The 20,371-nt window shown below is 45.3% G+C and overlaps 1 protein-coding gene across 3 annotated transcripts in view; it reads left to right on the top strand.

Annotated features, from left to right (window-relative positions):
* The first annotated feature begins 93 nt into the window (after positions 1–93).
* HDHD2 (haloacid dehalogenase like hydrolase domain containing 2) overlaps positions 94–20,371 on the top strand; it is a 31,523-nt gene continuing 11,245 nt past the window's right edge. The window contains exons 1-5 of one of the 3 annotated variants that reach the window (XM_032798450.2): positions 207–226; positions 1,148–1,210; positions 4,014–4,115; positions 7,095–7,303; positions 13,042–13,126. In XM_032798450.2, coding sequence (XP_032654341.1) covers positions 4,015–4,115; positions 7,095–7,303; positions 13,042–13,126 — 395 coding nt within the window. In that variant the 5' untranslated portion in view covers positions 207–226; positions 1,148–1,210; position 4,014. Of the gene's footprint in view, positions 227–1,147; positions 1,211–4,013; positions 4,116–7,094; positions 7,304–13,041; positions 13,127–20,371 lie in introns of all 3 variants that reach the window. The other 2 variants (XM_032798449.2, XM_032798448.2) reach the window with 2 other exon arrangements.

Genomic DNA, 20,371 nt, shown 5'->3' with positions numbered 1-20,371 from the left:
GGGGAGACTGCATTTTTAATGCAGGAATATCAGTCAGGAGCCACAAAATTACATGCTGCGAAAATCTGTCACATAGCTTTGGTCTTTTGGGGAAAAAAACAGGCGTTTGGAGTGGGCAGCCGCTCAGAGCCCACGAGGACCCCATAGCGCAGGGACAGGTAGGTCCGGGGTACAGTACGGTTCGCTCACCCCTCCCGCTCCGGGGTAGGTGCTCGGCTAGAGTCAGGTGAGTTAGGCAGTTGTGTGGCAAGGGAGCTAAGATGGGGATACCCTGAGAAATCTGTCCTCCCCCACTCCCGGGAATGGACCGGTCCAAATCCTGCTGTCTCTACGGAGAAGGCGGGACCAACTGTATGGTAAAGGGTGAGGAGGAGAGAGCCCCAATCGTACCTCACCCTCTCTGTGTGTCGCCCCCCGCGCGGGAGAATGGACCCTCTGCGGTGAGAGGACGGTACCATTTCCATGGCGGGGAGGGGCGCCCTCAGCCCTCACGTTGCCACTTCTCACTTGGTGCATACGGGAGAGGCTGAGTCTCCATTGCTCTCCTGCCTTTCCCTCGTATCCGGGGTGTCAGGCCGGGGAGCCTGGCCCTGAGGGGGGTGGGATTTATCAGTGCCCACCCCGGGGGCGGGGCACTACCACAAGGCCCTGCCCAGGCCTCCTAGGGGTGACCTGGTCTCCTCCCATATGGGGAGTTTAGCTGAGGGCCTTGATTTCCCACAATGCATTGGTAAGCCCGGTTGGGGGTCCCTTGGTAACACACCCCACGTGAGCCGCCTCTTGGGTGCGGACCCATAGCCTATCTAGCCTGTGACAGGTCCCGTAGTGGACAGTTATGGACTAACCTGCCCATAGCATCATTTCCTTCCTCACCCCAGGTGGAGAGTGGGTGGCTTGTGCCCTGGAGCATGAGGATTCATCACTCACTCCCTCTTCTTGGGATTTATTTCCTGTAATGTAACCATTGTCTGCACAAATTGACCTGTGAGATCAGTGGTGACCCCCTGCAATCTAAGGAGAGAAAGGACATGTGGTTGGTAAAATAAATGCAGCTTAGAGCTTATTGCACCATGTGGTGGTTTAACTGCAGTACAAGATCACTAGTAGCATAATACGTACTGGTATCAGAGGGTATTGCCTTTTGCAGAATCATTGCTGAAATATATGGGGTAACGTAGCTCATGTATTGACTTGATGCAATAGGCATCAAGTAAGGGGCATCTTTTAAAATACGGGGTGCATAGTCAAACTAATACTATATTGTTTTAATCACCTGCTTTATTTATGGCTCTATACCATACATATGTATTACAGTGTACAATCCCTTGTATGATTATTACAAAATGGAGGCAGGAGAGCCCAGCTTCCAGTATATTGATACACAATGTGGGATATTCGGTAGCAAATAATAGAGAGTGGTCAGCACAAAATGATAATTATGAGTCACCCTAGAACTGTAGCTGACATTGTACAATATATTGAGTTCCTCATTGACAGTGTGCTGCAGTGAATGGTTGCTGTATTGAAACTGAAGCTGGCAAGATAAGAATTTATCATAGAAATTTTTATTGATGAATGAAATCCCTGAGCATTGACCCAATGTAATGCCGAGTGGCCTACTCAACTTTGAGGCAGTGGCAGAACTGTGTTTAGTTTTACTTATTTAATATGTGTTTTATTTCTTTGGTGCTTATATGATTAGGCTTTTCTGTGTGTTTGACATATGAAGCTGAACAGTGCTCTGTTATATCTAATGTAAGGTGGAAAGGGTGGTTTTGTTCAAGAGCACTAAAATACCCATCAAATCCTGTGACAGGCATAGAGATTTACATACTTATGTATTACATATTTTACTATTCTAAATGGGAGAATAGGGGAGAAACCGTGTTTCATCCCCTAGTCTCTGAAATAGCAGATTGTCTTTAGAGAGGCAGAACATGAATACAGTTCACTGGGTGGATGCTGAAAAAGGAGAGGGAAGGATATGTCTTTCTCTACCATTCTCCAGTCTATTACATTAAGCCATTTGCTGTGTAAGTAAGTGAGCATTGATGCCTGGATTTCAAAGTACCATAGGATTGACTGGATTTTGAATTTTATTCTTAAATCACTCCACTTTTAGGCTACATTGAAAGGAGTTCTGTATATAACCAAGTTCGTTAATTATGGGGAAAGCTTGCTCTCTGAGCATGACCTGAGTAAATGAGCTGCATACAGAGGAGTCAGTAGGGATCTGAGGTGAGGGGATAAGGTATTCCCTCCCACTCATCTGGCCTTGAAGCTGCAGCATAGTCACTGTCTCAGCTGCTGCAACTGTTCATATGAACACTACGTGCTTGCTGTGCAGGCATGAGGTTTAGCTGGTGAATTCATGTAAGCAGGACTGGTGGATCTGCTTTTCTGTCCCCCCTCATTCCTTAAAACCTCCTGTGCTAGGGTTCAAGGGCCTCATGGAAAACAACTCTGTGGCATTTAGGTAGTGTGAAGCCATCCTCGTTCCATTGTATTCAGGGCATTTGGGCCAGAAGATTTGACCCTTGGAGAAGGTCTTGAATTACCCCCAGATGCCCTCTTTATAATGAAATTGCCAAAGATCCCCAACTAGCGCTGCCAATATAGACATTTGTTATCAGTTTTTTATCATAGAATTTCAGCCTTCATAGTATCAGACTTATTTTTAAGATATGCATAATCTTCCATGATACCATCTGCCAGTATGTATTAAAGAAAATGTAGGCAGATCTGTAGAATTTTCCTAGTACATTAGACTTCAGGTTCATTACTGATTTGATCTCAGTTAAAGAGAAATGTTCCTTCATATGAATTGATAAAAATCTTCTGATAAAAGATTTAAAATCCGCTAAGGCAGGTACCAGTCACACTGTTCAATACTGTGCCAAATTTTTTATGTACGGTGATCAAAACAGATCAACAGAAAATACTGCTTAAAATCTAGAGATGGCAGACTGTGCCATTAGGCAATTTGGGACAACTGGCTGAGCAAAGTTGTTCAAAGAGCAGGAGACACAGTTCAAAAGGGTATCTGAACTAGGGGTATATTAATGACTAGTACTAGTTTCTGAAGATGATTCTTCTGCTGCCACATGTGACTTGCCGACAAGTCTGAAAAACAGAATTCTTGTTCCTCCACCCTTCTCTGTACCCCTGGAATGCTGCTTTCTATTTTAGACCGAGTGTTCTGCACTTGTTTGTATCACACAGAAGTGTTCTGATGTATGATTGTTTGACTGTTGCCTCACAAAATGAGGGTCCTGACCCTGCTGGGTGCTGAGTACCCTCAGCTCTCATTGACTTCCAGATTGGCACGCTGCAAGCCTGTGTTTTGCCAGCTGTTTTGGGACCCAATCCTGTCAGTCTTCACTTGCTTTGTGGCTTGGCATGCTAGATAGGGTTTGGGACTAGGAATTAGGCAACCTGGATTCTGTTGTTGGCTCAGTCACCGATTCACTGTTTGACCTTAGGCAAATCCCTTAGCCTGTTTGTGCCCATGGTTCCCCATCTGCAAAATTTGAATAATACCCCTTTTTGTAAAACATTTTGAGCTCTATAGAATTGAAAGTGTTACATAATCGCAGAGTACTGTGTATTTTCATGCGAATAATGCACTAAAGTCAGTGAGACTATTTAAATGAGCAAAGATTTGTAAGATGAGGCCTCCATCCAGCAATATCATACCCAAAAATCTCCTTCCCTATGGTCTTAGTTGCTTAGAAAATTTTTAGTCACTCAGATAAAAGCCCTTAAAAACAAATAGCACCTGATTTTCATATATAGCGTCTTTGAGAAAATACCACCCCATCAATTATGTATTTTTTTTTAACACTGCTGTTTATTTCTCTATCTAAAGGGGCCCATTTAATACTATGAGCAATGTTCTGAGGAATACCAGGCTTGGCACAAATGAGACGCTTAACAGAGTTCCTCATTTTTATCGTCCATTGTCTCCTTACCAGTTTTTTGTTTCATTTATTTTTTCCCCCCGGGGAATGAAGGATGGCAGCTCGGCGCGTGCTGAAAGCAGTCTTGGTGGATCTCAGTGGCACACTTCACATTGAGGACTCAGCTGTGCCGGGCTCACAGGAAGCTCTTAAAAGGCAAGTTATCCCTCCCATGTTCCTCTGAAAGACAAAAATGCATGTAAGTGCTGTTTTTATACAGATACCTCATTAGCTGAATGGCTTTCCTGGAGCTTGTGCCTCTTACTCCTGATGTACATAAGCAAATATACACATGTGGCCCTATTCCATTCTCAGTTACATTGGACTGACTCCATAGTGACTTCACTGAAGCCACTGGAGTTACAGTGATATAAATTTAGAGTAACTGGGGGAAGATTTTGGCTCATAGGGTATTCTTTGGGGAGCCTACATTTAATTTGGCCTTTCTGCTTAGTTTTTGTTTCGTTTTATTATCCCTCTTTTTTTTTTTAAACTTGTTCAGCGAAGCAAAAAGCCCAACTTTCGAGCACATTAATTTACCATGCTATGGAAATGTTCGATAATCTAGCCCCTCTTTTCTGAGAATGTCAGAATGTTAATTCTTCCAGCACTCCTGGTAGGTAGAGTCATTATCTCCAAACGCTCAGATGAGTGAGTTATAAATACCTGTCTGTAAAATTGCACTGTTCTTATAGCCATGTTGATCCTAGGATATTAGAGACAAGATGGGTGAAGTAATATCTTTTATTGAACCAACTTCTGTTGGTGAAAGAGACAAGCTTGTGAGCAACACAGAGCTCTTCAGGTCTTTTATTCAGGTGTATGTTCTCTATTCCTACATTAATGACCTGGAGGTAGGAATAGAACCCGGGGGTCTTGTTGCCATCTGCTAACTGCTAGAGAATGCTTCCTCCTGGAAAACATATCCTAGAGAATATGGGGAGAAACCACCAACGTTAAGAAAATGATCGAATTGATTAAGAGATGACATCTCAAATGATGCAGAATTAGTGACCTGAGTAGGGGGAAAATTTAAGGCCCTGATTCTGGAAGGACTCACACATATGCTTAATTTTATGCATAGCTTTGTGAATAGTCCCATTGTTTTCAGTGGGATTACTTGTAAAGTGTAAGGTTAAGCATGAGTGTTTGCAGGATCAGGGCCTATATATGTACCTGTGGTTTCTGAATTAGACACTTGTAGTGCTAAACCACTAGTTGGAGGGAAAACTCACATAGGGATCAGGAAATGCCAGAGTTTCTTTTCACTAACACTGGTGGAGACAGTTGCCTCCTAAACCTATAGAATGAAAAGGGAATGAGAACCACTAATCCCCCGGAAATCCTGTGCTTAGATTTCACCAACCAAGTATCAAGTGTGAACTCCTGAAGCACTATAACAGCCTAACCATGGAGTCACAGACAGTCCCCATGGCCATTCTGAGCTACCTTGCTACCTAGGCAAGCCTGCCTTTGTGCTACATGGTCCCTTACACCAAAAATATTTAGGTCACTTCCAGTCACAAAGAAAGTCACGTATCCCAGCTCAGTTGTACCTCAGATCTCAAACCAAAGGCAACGCGTGTAGCCAATTCTATAATAAACTAACTAAAGAAGTACTAACTAAGAAAAATAAATGAGTTATTTACTACTCCTGGGGGAATGCTGTGCCAAAAAATTAAAAATTCTGCACACAAGATTTTAAAATTCTGCATATTTTCTTTGTCAAAGTAACACAATATAATCACACCAGTTTTAATTATTTTGATAATTTATTTCAAAATACCCGTCAGCAAGTATGTCTGCAACGATGCAGACCAAAAAAAAAGATTCAGGAAATGATTTTTTGAGAAATAGATTCCTTACTAGGCATATTCATGCAGAACTTTGAGTAATAATTCATTTAAGCTACAATACAGAAATGTATTTCCCACATCTCTCAAAAGAAGTGCAAAGGCTTAGGGGAGTCAGGCATAGCAGAGGAGCTGAGGAAGAGGGAAGTAATTGCTGGAAGAAGACTGGGTGTGAACCTGGAGGGTTGTTGAGTATGGGTGGGAGAAGTATGGAGCAGGTTTTTTTGGAGGGGGGAATGTTAGGGAGTAGGGGAGGCCCCCTCTTATGCAGACCCTGGCTCACTCCTAGCCTCTCTCATTCAGTCAGGCACATGTGCCCCTGTTCCCATGTGTCCCTGCACCCCCATTCAGTACCCCCCTCTCCCTCCCCATGTGTCCCTGGACTCTTACTCAGCCATCCTTTTCCTCTGACCCCATGTGTCCCTGCTCCCTCACTGAGCCATCCCATCCCCATCCCCATGTGGCCCTGCACCTCTATTTAGCCACCCTTTCCCTCTGTCCCCATGTATCCCTGCCCTCTCACTCAGCCACCCCTGCTCCCCCATCCCTATGTGTCTCTGCACCCCTCCCCCCATTCCCATGTGTTCCTGCACCTTCTCAGCCACCCCGCCTCTACCCATCCCCATATGTTCCTGCACCACCCCTCCCCATCCCCATCCTGCACCCTCTCACAGCCACCCCTCCTCCCGCCATCCACATGTCCCTACACCCCCACGCCCATTCAGTTTCTGTCCTAGTCTTCCCCCCCACTAGCTCTTCTGAACCCGTCTGTGACCCCCCAGCAGCCCCATATGCGCCACGCTGTCCGTTGTGTGTGCCCCCACCTCCCATCCCATGCCTGCTCACCTGGCCCCACTTGTCTGCCAACATCACAGATGCAATACTCTAACCATGTGACATGTTCTGCTTTAGTGGCTGCTCCACATAGAGAATGCTGTTGCTACTGGCACATTACTCCTTTAGCTCCAGTGGAAGAAGTTCTCTTCCTACTGAGGACCCTGACTGCTTTTGTTGGGCAATGGGCCTTAAGACTGATTCTTGACCCAACTGATTGAAAAACAAAAAATAAACAAGTTAAATGGTCAGAAGTTCACCAGCTGTTTACAGTTTTTTGGCATCTGTAATCTAAGGTGCAGCAAGGGAAGGGGATTATCTTTTCAGAGGTTGCTTATATACCGAGTGTCCCTTTAAAATAGAAAGAAAATGAGTGAAAGGCACTAAAAATATATGTTGTATGTAACACAATTCTCTAGTCAACTCAGCTTTGCTTTCCCTGGATTAGATTACGCAATGCTCCAGTTGCCATTAGATTCGTGACCAACACAACCAAAGAGAGCAAAAGAGACCTTCTGGAGAGGCTGAAGACACTGGAATTTGACATTGCAGAAGATGAAATCTTCACATCTTTGACTGCGGCTAGAAACCTCCTGGAGCAAAAGCAGGTCCGGCCCCTGTTGCTGGTGGACAACAATGCTTTGCAAGATTTCAGAGGTAAGGTGGTGATCAGCTGAACCTGGGAGCAGCCTTGGTGAGCCTTATTGAAATAATATTAGTTGATGGAACTTTTACAATTGTCTGTCCCATGTAAATATGTGAGATCCCATCCCTGTCATTTAAGATGTGAAGCTGAGATTCTCGGTCATTAAAAGGCCCCTAGCACTTATCAGAGGAGTAATTCATTCCATATTTATTTTGACCACCTGTCTATTTGGGTAATTGCATTCCGCCTACTTAAACTCATCTATAGATTATTGTATCCCATTGATTTACTTCCTGTCCTGTAGTGTTCTTGAGCCCTTAAAACAGCTGTTGTATCCCCTCCAGAGTGCCCATTCCTTCTCAATTCAGATACATAACCATCTTTGCCCAATGCTGTAAATTGACTGAATGGTACTTTCATGTGTCATTTGTGTCTGTTCACCGTGAGATGTTATCAACCTCCACTACCAGAGGCAGACTAGCATGATATTTTGTTTGAGCTGTCAAGGATTGGGGACAGAGTAGGGGTATGAGGAGTGGTAGTGGGAAAGGTGGTATAAGTCCTACGTAGGGTGAAGGACTGCTGTGCAATGTTCCCTTGCACAAATTCAGGACCAAGATTGGACCTTTGGCCCCGGTTGCTTCCCGCTGTCTTCTGCCCAAAGGACAGGTGTGACCATACAGGGCATACAGGTAGTATGGAGATTAAAATGAAAATAAGGATCACAGGCACTGACATACAGCTTCCCCCGGGAGTGCTCTACTCCTTCCCCCAAGGCTCTACCCTCCTTCTGCCTCTTCCAGCCCCTGCTTCTCCCAAGCATGTCCCGCCCTTGCTCCACCTCTTCCCACTCCTGCTACTCCCTCTCCCTCCTAGCGCCTCCCGCCTGCCACCGAAGAGCTGATTGGCAGCAGATGGGAGGCACTGAGGAGGGAGGGAGAAGAGCTGATCGGGGGGGCCTGCTGAACAGCTGATTGGCGGGTGGGTTGTGGATGTTGAGCACCCACTATTATTTTTCCATGGATGCTGCAGTCCTGGAACGCTCACGGAGTCAGCGCCTATGATAAGGATGCAGGATTGTTAGTGCTCCAAGAAGTGTTCAGAGGACCCCACCTCTGGGGAATAAACTGGCTAGTTTTATGAATTACTATAGGTACCCAGCTACGGTGTTGTAATGTGTTTTTTGCTGATTTTAATTAAACTTCAGCACCAGGAACTGTGCTATATTCTGCATGCTCAATGGACTGTTTGTGTAGGTTAGCAAAATCATCACAATCCATAAGCTACCACAATGATGAATGCTTGAGACCTGGATTGCTGTGCAGTCATCAATAGGTGTGCATTTCTTTACTTTAAAGAAAGTTAATTTTCAGAAACCTCCTGAAGTCAGACTCTGTTGTTCATCTACAAATAAACTCTGATTATCTGTGTGTCTTGAGGGTGTGTGGGAAGAGACAGCCAAAACCTTTGGATAAGCTGATAAAATGCCATTCCTCTATGCATTTCAGATTTGGAGGACAGCTAAACTCGTTTTACAGTAACTCCTTACTTAATGTTGTAGTTATGTTCCTGAAAAATGCGACTTTAAGCAAAACGATGTTAAGCGAATTCAATTTCCCCATAAGAATTAATGTAAACAGAGGGTGTTAGGTTCCAGGGAAATTTTTTTTTGCCAGATAAAAGGCATTATATAAATTTTAAACAAGCAATTTACTACAGGTATAAGTTTTAAACAATTTTAAAGAAACAATTGAATACTACAATCATCATTGCTGAGTATGAAGCAATGGGAGGTGCCCCCGCCTTACCCCACACAGGCATAGCCCACTGGCACTGGAGACAATGAGGCAGACAAGGACGCTGAAGGTGCCATAGGCTAGGAGAAGCACGTTGTGCAGCAGCAGCTGCAGCTTCCCCTACTGTGCAAGTACCAGGGGCGGGGGGCTCAAACCTCTGTCTGCCCTCTCCACCCCTTCCTCCAAGCCCCCACCCTTAACACGCCTCTTCTTCCCCACCCTCCTCCTCCTCCCCCTTTACTCTGCACGCTGGATCCTCGCTCCTCCCCCTCCCTCCCCTGCCTCCTGCCCACGGCAATCAGCTTGTTTGCAGCAGTTCAGGAGGCGCTGATCCGTGGGGTCTGCTGGTGGGCGGGAGGCACTGGGGCAGCATATGGGAGCTGATAGGGGAGCTGCCATCTGTGGACAAAGAAGGCAACCAAACAACATTATAGCAGAGCATTGCACCACTTTAAATGATCAGGTTCTGTAATGGAGCAGGGATGTAAGATCGAAACAACATTAAGCGAGAGGACATTAAGTGAGGAGTTACTATATCTGAAATTTGGGGTGTACTCTGTAAATGTCAAATGTTTTATAGAATGTGTGTACCAAAGTGTAGGGAAACTGAAGTTTTCTTATAAGATTCTATAGGGTCCTTGTCTACACTGAGAACACTGATAGCAGTTCTCCCAGTTCTTGGTCTGACACTGGTGCAGTGCATTTTTTTTACCACTGTATCTGGCCTTGCTTTGAGCAAGGTTAGACAACAGAGTAGAATACTTGGATGCTAATATCTAAACTGTGTTCTTAAATTTATTCACCTAAATTTGTGTTATTGCTGATTATGTACTCTCTGTATCATATGACTTTTAAAAACAAATGCCGTATTTGTGGATAATCTAAGCACTATACCCAGACGTACAGACACTCTTCTTACAACCTATGTATTATGTAATTTTTTTAACATTAGCTTTAATACAAAAAAAATGAAATCTGTTAAAGAAAAAATTGTCCTGCACGCATTTCTAGACCAGTGATGGGAAGAATTGCTGAAAATTTTCAGTTTAAACTCAACCAGAAAGCTACTGCAATGGATTTGATATTATCACATATCAGTTTTGTGATTATCAAATGTAAAAACCTAAGGCATTTTACTGTCATTTATCATGAATTATTAAACATGTATTGTGTTACCAGTAAGTTTTTATACTGAGGAAAAATGAAAATATCCAGATTCTAAATTAACCTGATTTGCAGACAATCAGAATCTTAATATCCCTTAATTTTAATTCAAAGGGTGACAGATTTGTGGATCATTTGGTATTGTTCCCTCTCTCACCCCCCCTCCAAACACACATGCCAAAAATTTTAGTCCTAACAGGTTTATGATTTCAGTAGGTTCTTATCCTTTCATGCCAGAAGCTGGGAATTTTCTATTTAAATTTCATCCAACATTCTATTTAGTGTTCTTCAGAAAAGTCTCAATGGGCTATGGGCAGCGAAACTGTAATCTGTTCTTTCCGTTTTTTAAATCAGATCCCTGTAGCTGGGGATAGCATCTGTATTCATGCTCTCAACAACCCTTATCTAGGCCAGGATCTGCAGTTTGTTTCTAAATCAGTTTAGTTAAACCAGTGCCACTTCTGTGCATTGATTAGACTCAACGTGGACCGCATTGGGTATTTTGGGGTCTTTTCCATATGCAGAGTCTCTCATACATACTCTCAGTAGCATTCCTGAAACAGTTAAGTAAAATGAAGAATGTTTTAAATTTCTGTTAGTAACTACTGTTGGATTGTTCTTCCAATTTTCCCCATATAAGATTGGTCACGGATGAGTGTAATCCATTCTTTAGTTAATGGACCCAGATGATTTCAGAGAGTGTCTTAATCTGCATGGTGTCTCTGAGTGCTACATTTTGTATTTGGCTCTCTGGGTTAGCTGAAAGATGTGCACTATGAGACACAGGACAGTAATCTGTTTGACTTCAGACCTGTTGAGGCACATAAGTGCTAGTTATTCCAGCAAGGATAGCAGTGCAGAAACGCCAGCATGTGCATGATGCTGCTGCCTGCCTCACCCTTGTGCTTCTGTCTCTACACTAGCTTCAACTCTGCTTCCACTGCTGGTTCTATGACTTGATTCTGTTCTGCAAAGGTATTAGTGGGCCACGTCCTAGCTACGTTAGAGATAACATCACCATCTGAGAACTGACACAAAAGTTGTGCTCCTCTAGAACAGTGCAGGACAAAGCATGTGAGAACTGGAGGTAAGATATTCTGAAGGGCACCTGGCTGTGTAACGAACCTGCAGAAGAGACTAATCCAAAGTGTGATGACCTTCAGGTCCTGCTGCAAGGCCTTCCTCTCTGGATAGAGATTTTCCATCATAACCAGAATGACATTTACAACCATGGCTGCCAAAAAGAAATCTCGCCCCAAGCAGAACTTTCCATAACCAGAAGAGAGCAAAACACTCGCTGAAATTTACTACATCCCTGTCTAATTAACGTGCAAAACACCTGGAAACTAACCATGTAAATTAAGCATTCAGAGATTTCTGTTTCAGATGATGGTGATAGAAGTGAAGACTTTGTATACTCTGTCCCTACACTAGCTAAATCTTTCCATATGTGTGGTTGGGTGGATCTGTCATCACAATTACTGATCTGGAGTTACATGCCTTGTGGAGAACAGCAGATTCCTGACACATCAACTCCTTTATCTGTGTCAGTGCTGAAAGACATAAATTAATCCCTTTTATGTGCATGTACTTATGGATCTGAGGACAGAACTAAAAGTGCCTTTTGTCAAGAAATGCTGACGTCTGTTGTCCAATGGCTAACTGTACTCACAGTCTACTTTTAAAATGAAAGGGTTTCAATGTGTTAAACCAAAGAAGATAACACTTCTTCTGAAAACCAAAAATTAATACTTGCCTCCGTGTTCGACAGGAAAGTGCTAACCCCAAGTGTTATCAACTAATGAATCCAATCTCATCTGCCTCTGGGATCTTGAGACCCTATTCCATCAGTTGCTATTGACCTGACTGCCCACTTTCCTCCTCACAGTGGTCCTTGTGGATTGTAATCAGCAAGAATCATGGAAGTTAGAGCTGCTCCATGTTTCAGAGGGTTATAATTTCCTGTTCAGATTTCCTAGTTTGTGCATTTGTGCAGGAAGAGAGAAGCCATTCATTGTTTTACTCCTCTTCTTCTACAGGGCACTGGGAACAGTGCAATCCTTTTACCTTTTATTCATAGTGGTCACCATTAAAATGTCCGCATGTGTCCCTCCAGGTTCCACAAAGGATTGCTTCCTGAGATGCTGTAGTTTTCCCTTATACTTAAAATGGGAGCTGTCCGTGGTAACTGGTCAATGTTGACTATTTAATGGCTTCTGCCATATTTAGATTAAGTGTGGGCCAGATGACCCGTCCCCCTCAGCTTCTAGAAGTCCTGGCACAGTGGAACTACTGCTCTGCTGCTGGGTGAAGGGATAAGCTGAGAAATAGCTGCATGCTAGGACTGCATACTCTCTGCGCACATGCTGCGGTAAATCTCTCTGGAGCAGCTTGGAGGGAAGGAGGTTGGAGTTGCACTGGAGACAGTCACCTTATGGATCAAGAAGTTTCTGATTCCCCTATTTAGGGATCCTCTGTGGATCTTGTCTGCTAATAGAGCCCTGTACTGTAGAAGTGGCATGTCCGAGCAGCCTCTCCACAAGCTATGCGGGTTGTAGGCAATGATAATATTTCCCTCTGCCAATGCTTCTTAGCTGCCCTGCACGAAGCCCTTCTATTCTAACTTTGTATCGGAGGTCCTGGGAGGCATTTAGCCACATGGAAGGCTGAATGTATATTGTTACGTATAAACTAATTCGCTCACTGGTCATAAGACAAAAATTGTTGTTTACAAATGTTTTTTATAGTAAGTAAATCTGAGGGGTTGTGTTTTGGTTTTAATTTTCCAGGGATACCTACAAATGATCCCAATGCCGTGGTGGTAGGACTAGCTCCTGAGCACTTTAACTATCAGATGATGAATAAAGCATTTCGGTAAGTCGTGAGAAGATAAGAGCTACCTTACTGGCTCAGACCATGGTCCATCTTGCCCAGTATCCTGTCTCCAACAGTGGCCTGTACCAGAGCGTCAGGAGGAGCGTACAGAACAGGGCAGTTATGGAGCGATCCACCCCATCTTCCGCTCCCGTCTTCAGATAACCAGAGGTTTAAAGTATTCTGTATTATTTGTATTGTAGTAGCGCACAAGACCCTAGTCAGGATCTGATTGGTGCTTGGCTCTGTACAAACATATAAGAGATACCGTCCCTGCCCTGAAGAGGTTACAGTCTAACTTACAACTAGACGCAACCAGAGTGAGAAGTAATAGGCAGGGGGGGAAGAAGAGGTAACAGCAGCAAGAACACTTGGTTACTTAGGTGAGTCTCAGAGTGTCTTTTTCCGAAGTCATAGGTGTAGTGCTGAGGGACAGCCATCAGGCTTGCTGGATCTGGAGGCCCATATACATATTTACCTTAAGGTGGTTTAACATGGAATTAAGTGGGTTTCACAACCTGTAATTAAACTGTAGAACTATTGCCGCAGGATGTTGTAATGGACAAGTTGTGAGCAAGATTCCAAAAGGGATTTGACATTTGTTACAAGAACGTCAAGAATTAATATGTTTTGGAATCTCGAGATTCAGGATTTAAAACAACCTCTAATAGTTGGGGATTAGGAGACCTAATGTGGGGGGCACACTTGCTCCCTCACCCCCCAGCACTCTTGCATCTGCCTAATGTGGGATTTCCTACATCTTCCTCTGAAACATCTGCTGCTAGCCACAGCTGAAGACAGAATACAGGAAAAGCTGGGTCCTTGTGTCTGATCCAGTCTGGTTGTTCTTGTGCTCCACTGAGAAACAGTATTTAGTCTATTTTGTCTCTGGATTGCTGAAATGATAACATGGTTAAAACAAGTGACTGCATTTGTGCCTGTTTTCCAGTGGCTTGTGCAGTCCCATTTTACCTACCCTTGTGCAATGTATTCAGCCACACACTGCTCTTCTACTAGTTTTGAGGCTTAGGATCCATTTAACTTGGACTTATTCTTGGTATTATTAGAAAACTGCTTTAGCTGTAGGAGACTGAAGATGAGTCTTTTGCTCTCCTTACCCCTCAGTCACTGTGGGCTCCTGTCCTGCCCTGCCGTGAGGAACACAGAGGAGCACTGAAGAGTAAAATACATCGTAAATCCTGTGCTCCGAGATGACCTGAATGCTGCCCACCTCTCTGGGAGCCCATTAAAGCCTCTGCTTCATTGTTCAACTCTCTACTCTGCTATGAAACATGTGGCTTGTAGATGGATACCTTCCAGTCTGTGTCCCACCACACAATTGTTTCTTACTTTGGAGTCAAAAAGAAACATGGTTTCAGTTACTTTTTAATTCCTTTCTATAACCACTAAATTCAAACAGACCATAGTGATCGGTCTTAGCTGCAGCTTGGAGATGGCATCTTCAGCAGGAAGTTGGCAGGATCTTATCTGCATGCCAAGCCTCCATGTAATAAAAACGTGTATTGACCTGACACTTACATTCTAGCTGCCTCATTAGTGCACTTTACCAGTGGCGTTGGTTTTAGAGCTTTGCGGCGCACTCCTGGGTAGACTTTGATTTCACAACTGCACAAAGTTAACCCGTCAGGTATTCCCACTCTTGCTTCACTTTGTTTATTGATATTTTTGTCATGAATCTATTGGAAGCTGAATGACAGCAGTTAATTGCCTCAGACTGGGGACCTGGCACTTAAAATGAGTGATTGATGACATTACTGCTCAGGGTGACTAATGGACCCAGTCTCCATTCTGCCACTGTGTGAAAGAAGCTGGGCAAAATTAATCCCAAGTGGAAGTGAGTGGAATTACTGCATAGCTGAATTGGGCCCATTGCTATTAACTACAGGCTTTGGTATTTGGCCTGGTCATTATTGTCACTGGGAAGCAAATCCAGCTCCCGCCCCTCCAGCTGTGAAGGTCTCCCTCGCAGCAGCACGGGGCTGGCCCTGGTGCACAAGAGGGAACTGTATTGAGGGTGTGGCATGGGGGTGTGCACACTTGGTGTAGAGCATAGTCCAGCTTGGGCAGCTGTGTTTGGGAGACAGGTAGGTTGGGACTAGATGATCCACCGTGGAATGAGCCCTCTGTTCCTTCAGCCACCTCACCCCATGACAGAGGCTCTTCTACCTGGAGGAAGACTATTTCTTATGCAGATCTCTCCTGCAGATAGCTGGCACACATCCTGCTATCCAGGCTGGGCACCAGGTCCTGGGATGTGCCCTGAATGACTGGCTAAATACTGAGGAAAACCTGAAGCAAACTCCATTCAGCTGTTGTGGGTTTTGTTTGTTTCTAAAGAAAATGTGTAAATAATGGTTTCATTCTCTCTCTTCTGGCTTTGTACTGGCACCCATCAGCATAGTATCTGAGTGCCTTCTCTTAATGAGAGAGTTTGGGATTCACAGTGCTTATAACAACATCCTGAGGACTACATAACCCAGGAGGTGGGATGCAAGGTAAGTGGGGCTAGATCTTGCATTCCCTGTACATCAAACGTTCCATCTGAAGAGATTGAACTTGTAAATTTGTTTTTAATACATGTGGTTCTGAAGTACCATCTAGAAGAATCCTATAGGACAGTGGTTCTCAAATGTATTTGAGCACGCTCCACTTCTTTGTGTCTGTACTAGTTTGTCCTCCTCTCCCACCATACAAGTACATATACCAGTAAAAGCAAATCAACATGCAACTCTCACTGAATATTAAAAACAGTAAGGCATTGATTCAAACAAAGCCATTTAAATATACAGTAATATACATTTTAAGTGACATACTGCTTACTTGCATCACATTGTTGTTACTAGTCTAATGGGATGCACCTGTTTTTTGGAGCAGAGCAATTCCATCATTTGAGTAGCCTTTGTTTGCTGTTGCACAAATAAGCCAATGATCCATTGTAAAAAGAACAAAAGCAAAACTGTGACTGTGGTTGCTGCTTACCATGAAATGTGCACACTGCATTATAGCAAACGGATTGAGGTGCAGACAACAATGACTTTATATAATGCTATGCAGGCTTAACAGAAGTCTGTCAAAATGCGCAGTGCCATCTAGAGTCAAATGCATAGCGCTATCTGATGACCTGATGTCTGGAGGAACCAGCTTTGCTAGTTGTTCGTTATTGTGGGTAAAATGTGTGCAGTAAGATTTTTTTTTCCCCTAAAGTTTCTCACATCCCCCCCAGAATACATTCAGGGGCGCACCCCCCAGTTTGAGAACCTCTGCTATAGGGTGAGATTCTTCCACCTAACACTATTGAATGGAAGTATCTTTGTGCTTCTGCAATTTTAAATTCTTCCGTATCCCAATTGTGTGCCCACACTGTGTGCAGATCTGGCTGTAGCAGAGGTTTGCAGATCCAGGTCTGAAAGACATGGTCAGGTGAATACATCTGAAAACCTAGGAAAAGCTAATTGCACATATTGTCAAAGGTGTCTCATTCTCCACGTACTCCCTAATAATGACTATGTCCACCCATGTGCCAGTGGCTAGAGCTCCAAAATAAATCGGTAGATATGGATTTACGCAGTTCAAACATGGGTTAAAACTGTAGCTCTTCAGTTGAGTTTCATGTCAGAGTTCAGGGATGCATCTCTGAGGAAGGAACAGACGATTTTTACCCATGATGAGCAGACCAGTGATGGGTGCATAGTTCTTGTTGAATCTGTTTTGGATTAAATTGATTCAGTGTAAGCGTTTTTTTTGGTTTTTACTTGTACTAATGAAACGGAGTGAAATGTTATCGGTTTTATAATACTGCAGGTGCCTGTGGTGCTTTGCAAATGCATGTGAAGAGAGAGACGTGCTCAAAGAAGTATACTGCCTAACCTAGACCAGGATGGACTGATTTGAATCAAAGTGATTTAAATCACCAATTTTAATCATGATTTAAATCAGCAAACAGAAAACCCTGATTTAAATAATTGATTTGAATTGTGTTTTTCATTTGTATTTTTTAGTTATTTTCCTAAATAAAGGTTTGTTTTTCCCTGATAGGTAACCATTACAATTTTTACACTGAATTTGAGGCTTTTTTTGTGCTAACTATGGGGATACACATTTTTAATCAATTGCATAGAGTAATGCAGTGGTTCTCAAAGCTAGTCCGCCGCTTGTTCAGGTAAAGCTCCCGGCATGCAGGCCGATTTATTTACCTGCCGCATCCACAGGTTTGGCCGATCACTGCTCCGACTGGCTGCGGATCGCCACTCCAGGCCAATGGGGGCTGCAGGAAGGGCGGCCAGCACATCCCTTGGCCCGCGCCACTTCCCGCAGCCTCCATTGGCCTGGAGTGGCAAACTGCGGCCAGTGGAAGTCGCAATCAGCCAAACCTGTGAACATGGCAGGTAAACAAACTGGCCCGGCCCTACAGGGGCTTTCCCTGAACAAGTGACGGCCCTAGTTTGAGAACCACTGGCATAATGTACATTTATTCAGATTCTTAATTTTTACATTTTTATGATGTTAGAAAATGGTGAATGGTGCATTTCTTATTTACTAGATTATTACTTGTGACTTGTGTCAAGCTCTGTGTGGAAATTAAAATTCAATTTAAAATGCACAAAAAAGACGGTTACTCACCTTTGTAACTGTTGTTCTTCGAGATGTGTTGCTCATATCCATTCCAAGTAGGTGTGCGTGCGCCGCGTGCACGTTCGTTGGAAGAATTTTCCCCTAGCAACACCCGGCGGGTTGGCAGGCGCCCCCTGGTGTGGCGCCCTTGCGGCACCGCATATATACCCCTGCCGACCCGTCCGCTCCTCAGTTCCTTCTTGCCAGCTACTCCAACAGTGGGCGAAGGAGGCAGGTGTGTGCAATGGTATGAGCACACATCTCGAAGAACACAGTTAAAAGGTGAGTAACCGTCTTTCTTTTTTGAGTGCTTGCTCATATCCATTCCAAGTAGGTGAATCCAAGCCTTACCTAGGCGGTGGGATCGGAGTGGAGACTGTCATATGCGACACAGCCAAGCAAGAGCCGCATCGTCCGGGACTGCTGTAACAAGGCGTAATGGGCAGAAAAGGTGTGCACTTTGACGACACATGGCTGCACGACTTATGTCTGTATAGGCACACGGGCTAGAAAGGCAATCGAGGAAGCTTGCGCTTCGATGGAATGTCGAGTTCTCGTCTGGAGAAGTGTGAGCCAAGGCATACAGTGTTTTAATGCAGGCGTCACCAGGACGAGATTGTTTGCGATGAGACAGGGTGACGCTTTCATCCTGTCTACAACGGCAACGTGAATTATTGGGAGGTCTTTCGGAAGGGTCGGTCGGTCAATGTAGAACGCCAGCGCCTCGAACATCGAGTGAATGCAAGCTCTGCTCTCTGCGAGATGCATGAGTTAGGATAGAAACACTGAGAAGGAAAATGTCTGGTTCAGGTGAATGGAGAACCACCTTGGCAGGAAGGCCGATGCGGACGGAGTTGTACCTTGTCTTTATGGAATATCATGTATGGCGGGTCCGCTACCAGAGCGCGAAGCTCAGAGACTCATCCTGGCCGATGTAAGGCCACAAGGAACGCCACCTGCCACGATAGGTACAGGAGAGAGCAGTTGCAAGGGTTCGAAAGGAGGGCCATTAGTTTCGAGAGAACAGATTGAGGTCCAGAGGGGGCGGACAGCGGACCTGGGATACAGCCTCCAGGCCTTGAGGAACCTTGAGACCATCGAGTGAGAGAAGGCGGAGGAAGAGCCTCTCCTGATGAATGAAGAAATGGCAGCTAGGTGAACGCGGAGGAGAGGAGGCGCTGAGGCTGTTGTTTAAGGTGCCATATGATATCCAAGATCACTTGGATGGGAGCCTGAGCCGGTGACATTCTTGTGACTGACACCAGCAGAAAACCGCTTTATTTTGCCAGGTAGGTAGGCCCTGGTTGCAGGTTTCCTACTTCCCAGGGCACTGCTGCATGGGGTGGAACAGCGCAGCTCCGCAGAGCTCAGCCAGCCAGGAGCCACGCCAGTCAGGTGAGGACCAGAGGTCGGGATGGAGAAGCCTGCCGTGGTCTTGTGATATCAAGTCCTGATGGACCAGCAGGGAACCGACTGGCTAGACAGTCCAACAGTGTGGAGTACCAGTCCTGCGAGGCCACGCGCTGGGCGATGAGAATTAGCCTGGCCTGTCCTGCGTAACTTCAAAAGGACCCTGTGCACCAACGGGAATGGTGGAAGGCAATAGTGAGCTGGTTCGACCAGGTAGGAGGAATGCATCCGAGAGAGAGCTGCCGACGAGACCGCGGAAGGAGCAGAACATGGGGCACTTCCGGTTGGTGCGGGAGGCGAAGAGGTCGATTTGGGAATCCCCACCGCCGGAAGAGAGAATGGACTATGCTCCGGACGAAGGGAACCTCCGTAGGCCTAGAAAGGACCTGCTGAGCCGGTCTGCCAACACGTTCTGGACTTGAAGAAAAGAGGCTGCAAGATCATGCTGTGGGTTATACAAAACTTCCACAGTGTCATCGCGCTCCTGACAAGAGGGAGAGAGCGGGTCCCCCCTGCTTGTTTATAATGTGCATCGTGGTGGTGTTGTCCGTGCGCACTAAGAGACGACGGCTCGGCAGGTGAGAAGAACGCCTGGCAGGCGAGGTCGGACGGCTTCAGCTCCCTGATGTTATGTGCAGCGACAGCTCCCGACGCGACCAAGCGGCCTGTGTTCGACGAGACCCATGTGAGCTCCCAGCCAGAGAGGAGCGTCTGTTGTTAACAGAAATGGACGGCTGTCTGGGGTGGAAACGGTAAACCGCCACACCAGGGCGGATTTCGCCACCATCAGAGGAGTGTAGGACGCTCTCTGTGAGTGTGAAACGATGTCCATGTCCGTCCCTGCGTGGACGGTAAACCGAGCTAACCATATCTGCAGCGGCGCAGGCGGAGTTTGGTCGTACTTGGTGACAAAGGTAACGCCGCCATGGGGCTAAGGGCTGAGACAGACCTTGGCTGAGGTCGGGGGAAGCTGCAGCTGTCTATGATAGAGAGTAGTGCCTGGAAACGGCTGGTGGAAGTAGGCTGTCGCGACCGTAGAGTCCAAGACAGCCCGATGAATTCTATCCTCTGAGATGGTGCGAGGATGGACTTGTCGAATTTATCAGGAGCCCTAGAGATTCGAACAGGTTCCTGATAACTGGTTATGTGCACGGCGACCTGAGCTTGGGAGGGCGCGCGAACCAGCCAGTCGTCCAGGTCAAG

The sequence above is a fragment of the Chelonoidis abingdonii genome, chromosome 6 (genome assembly GCF_003597395.2).
Source record: "Chelonoidis abingdonii isolate Lonesome George chromosome 6, CheloAbing_2.0, whole genome shotgun sequence".
NCBI lineage: Eukaryota > Metazoa > Chordata > Testudines > Testudinidae > Chelonoidis > Chelonoidis abingdonii.
Note: the sequence above shows the minus strand (reverse complement) of the source record. Positions and strands in the feature narration are given on the sequence as shown.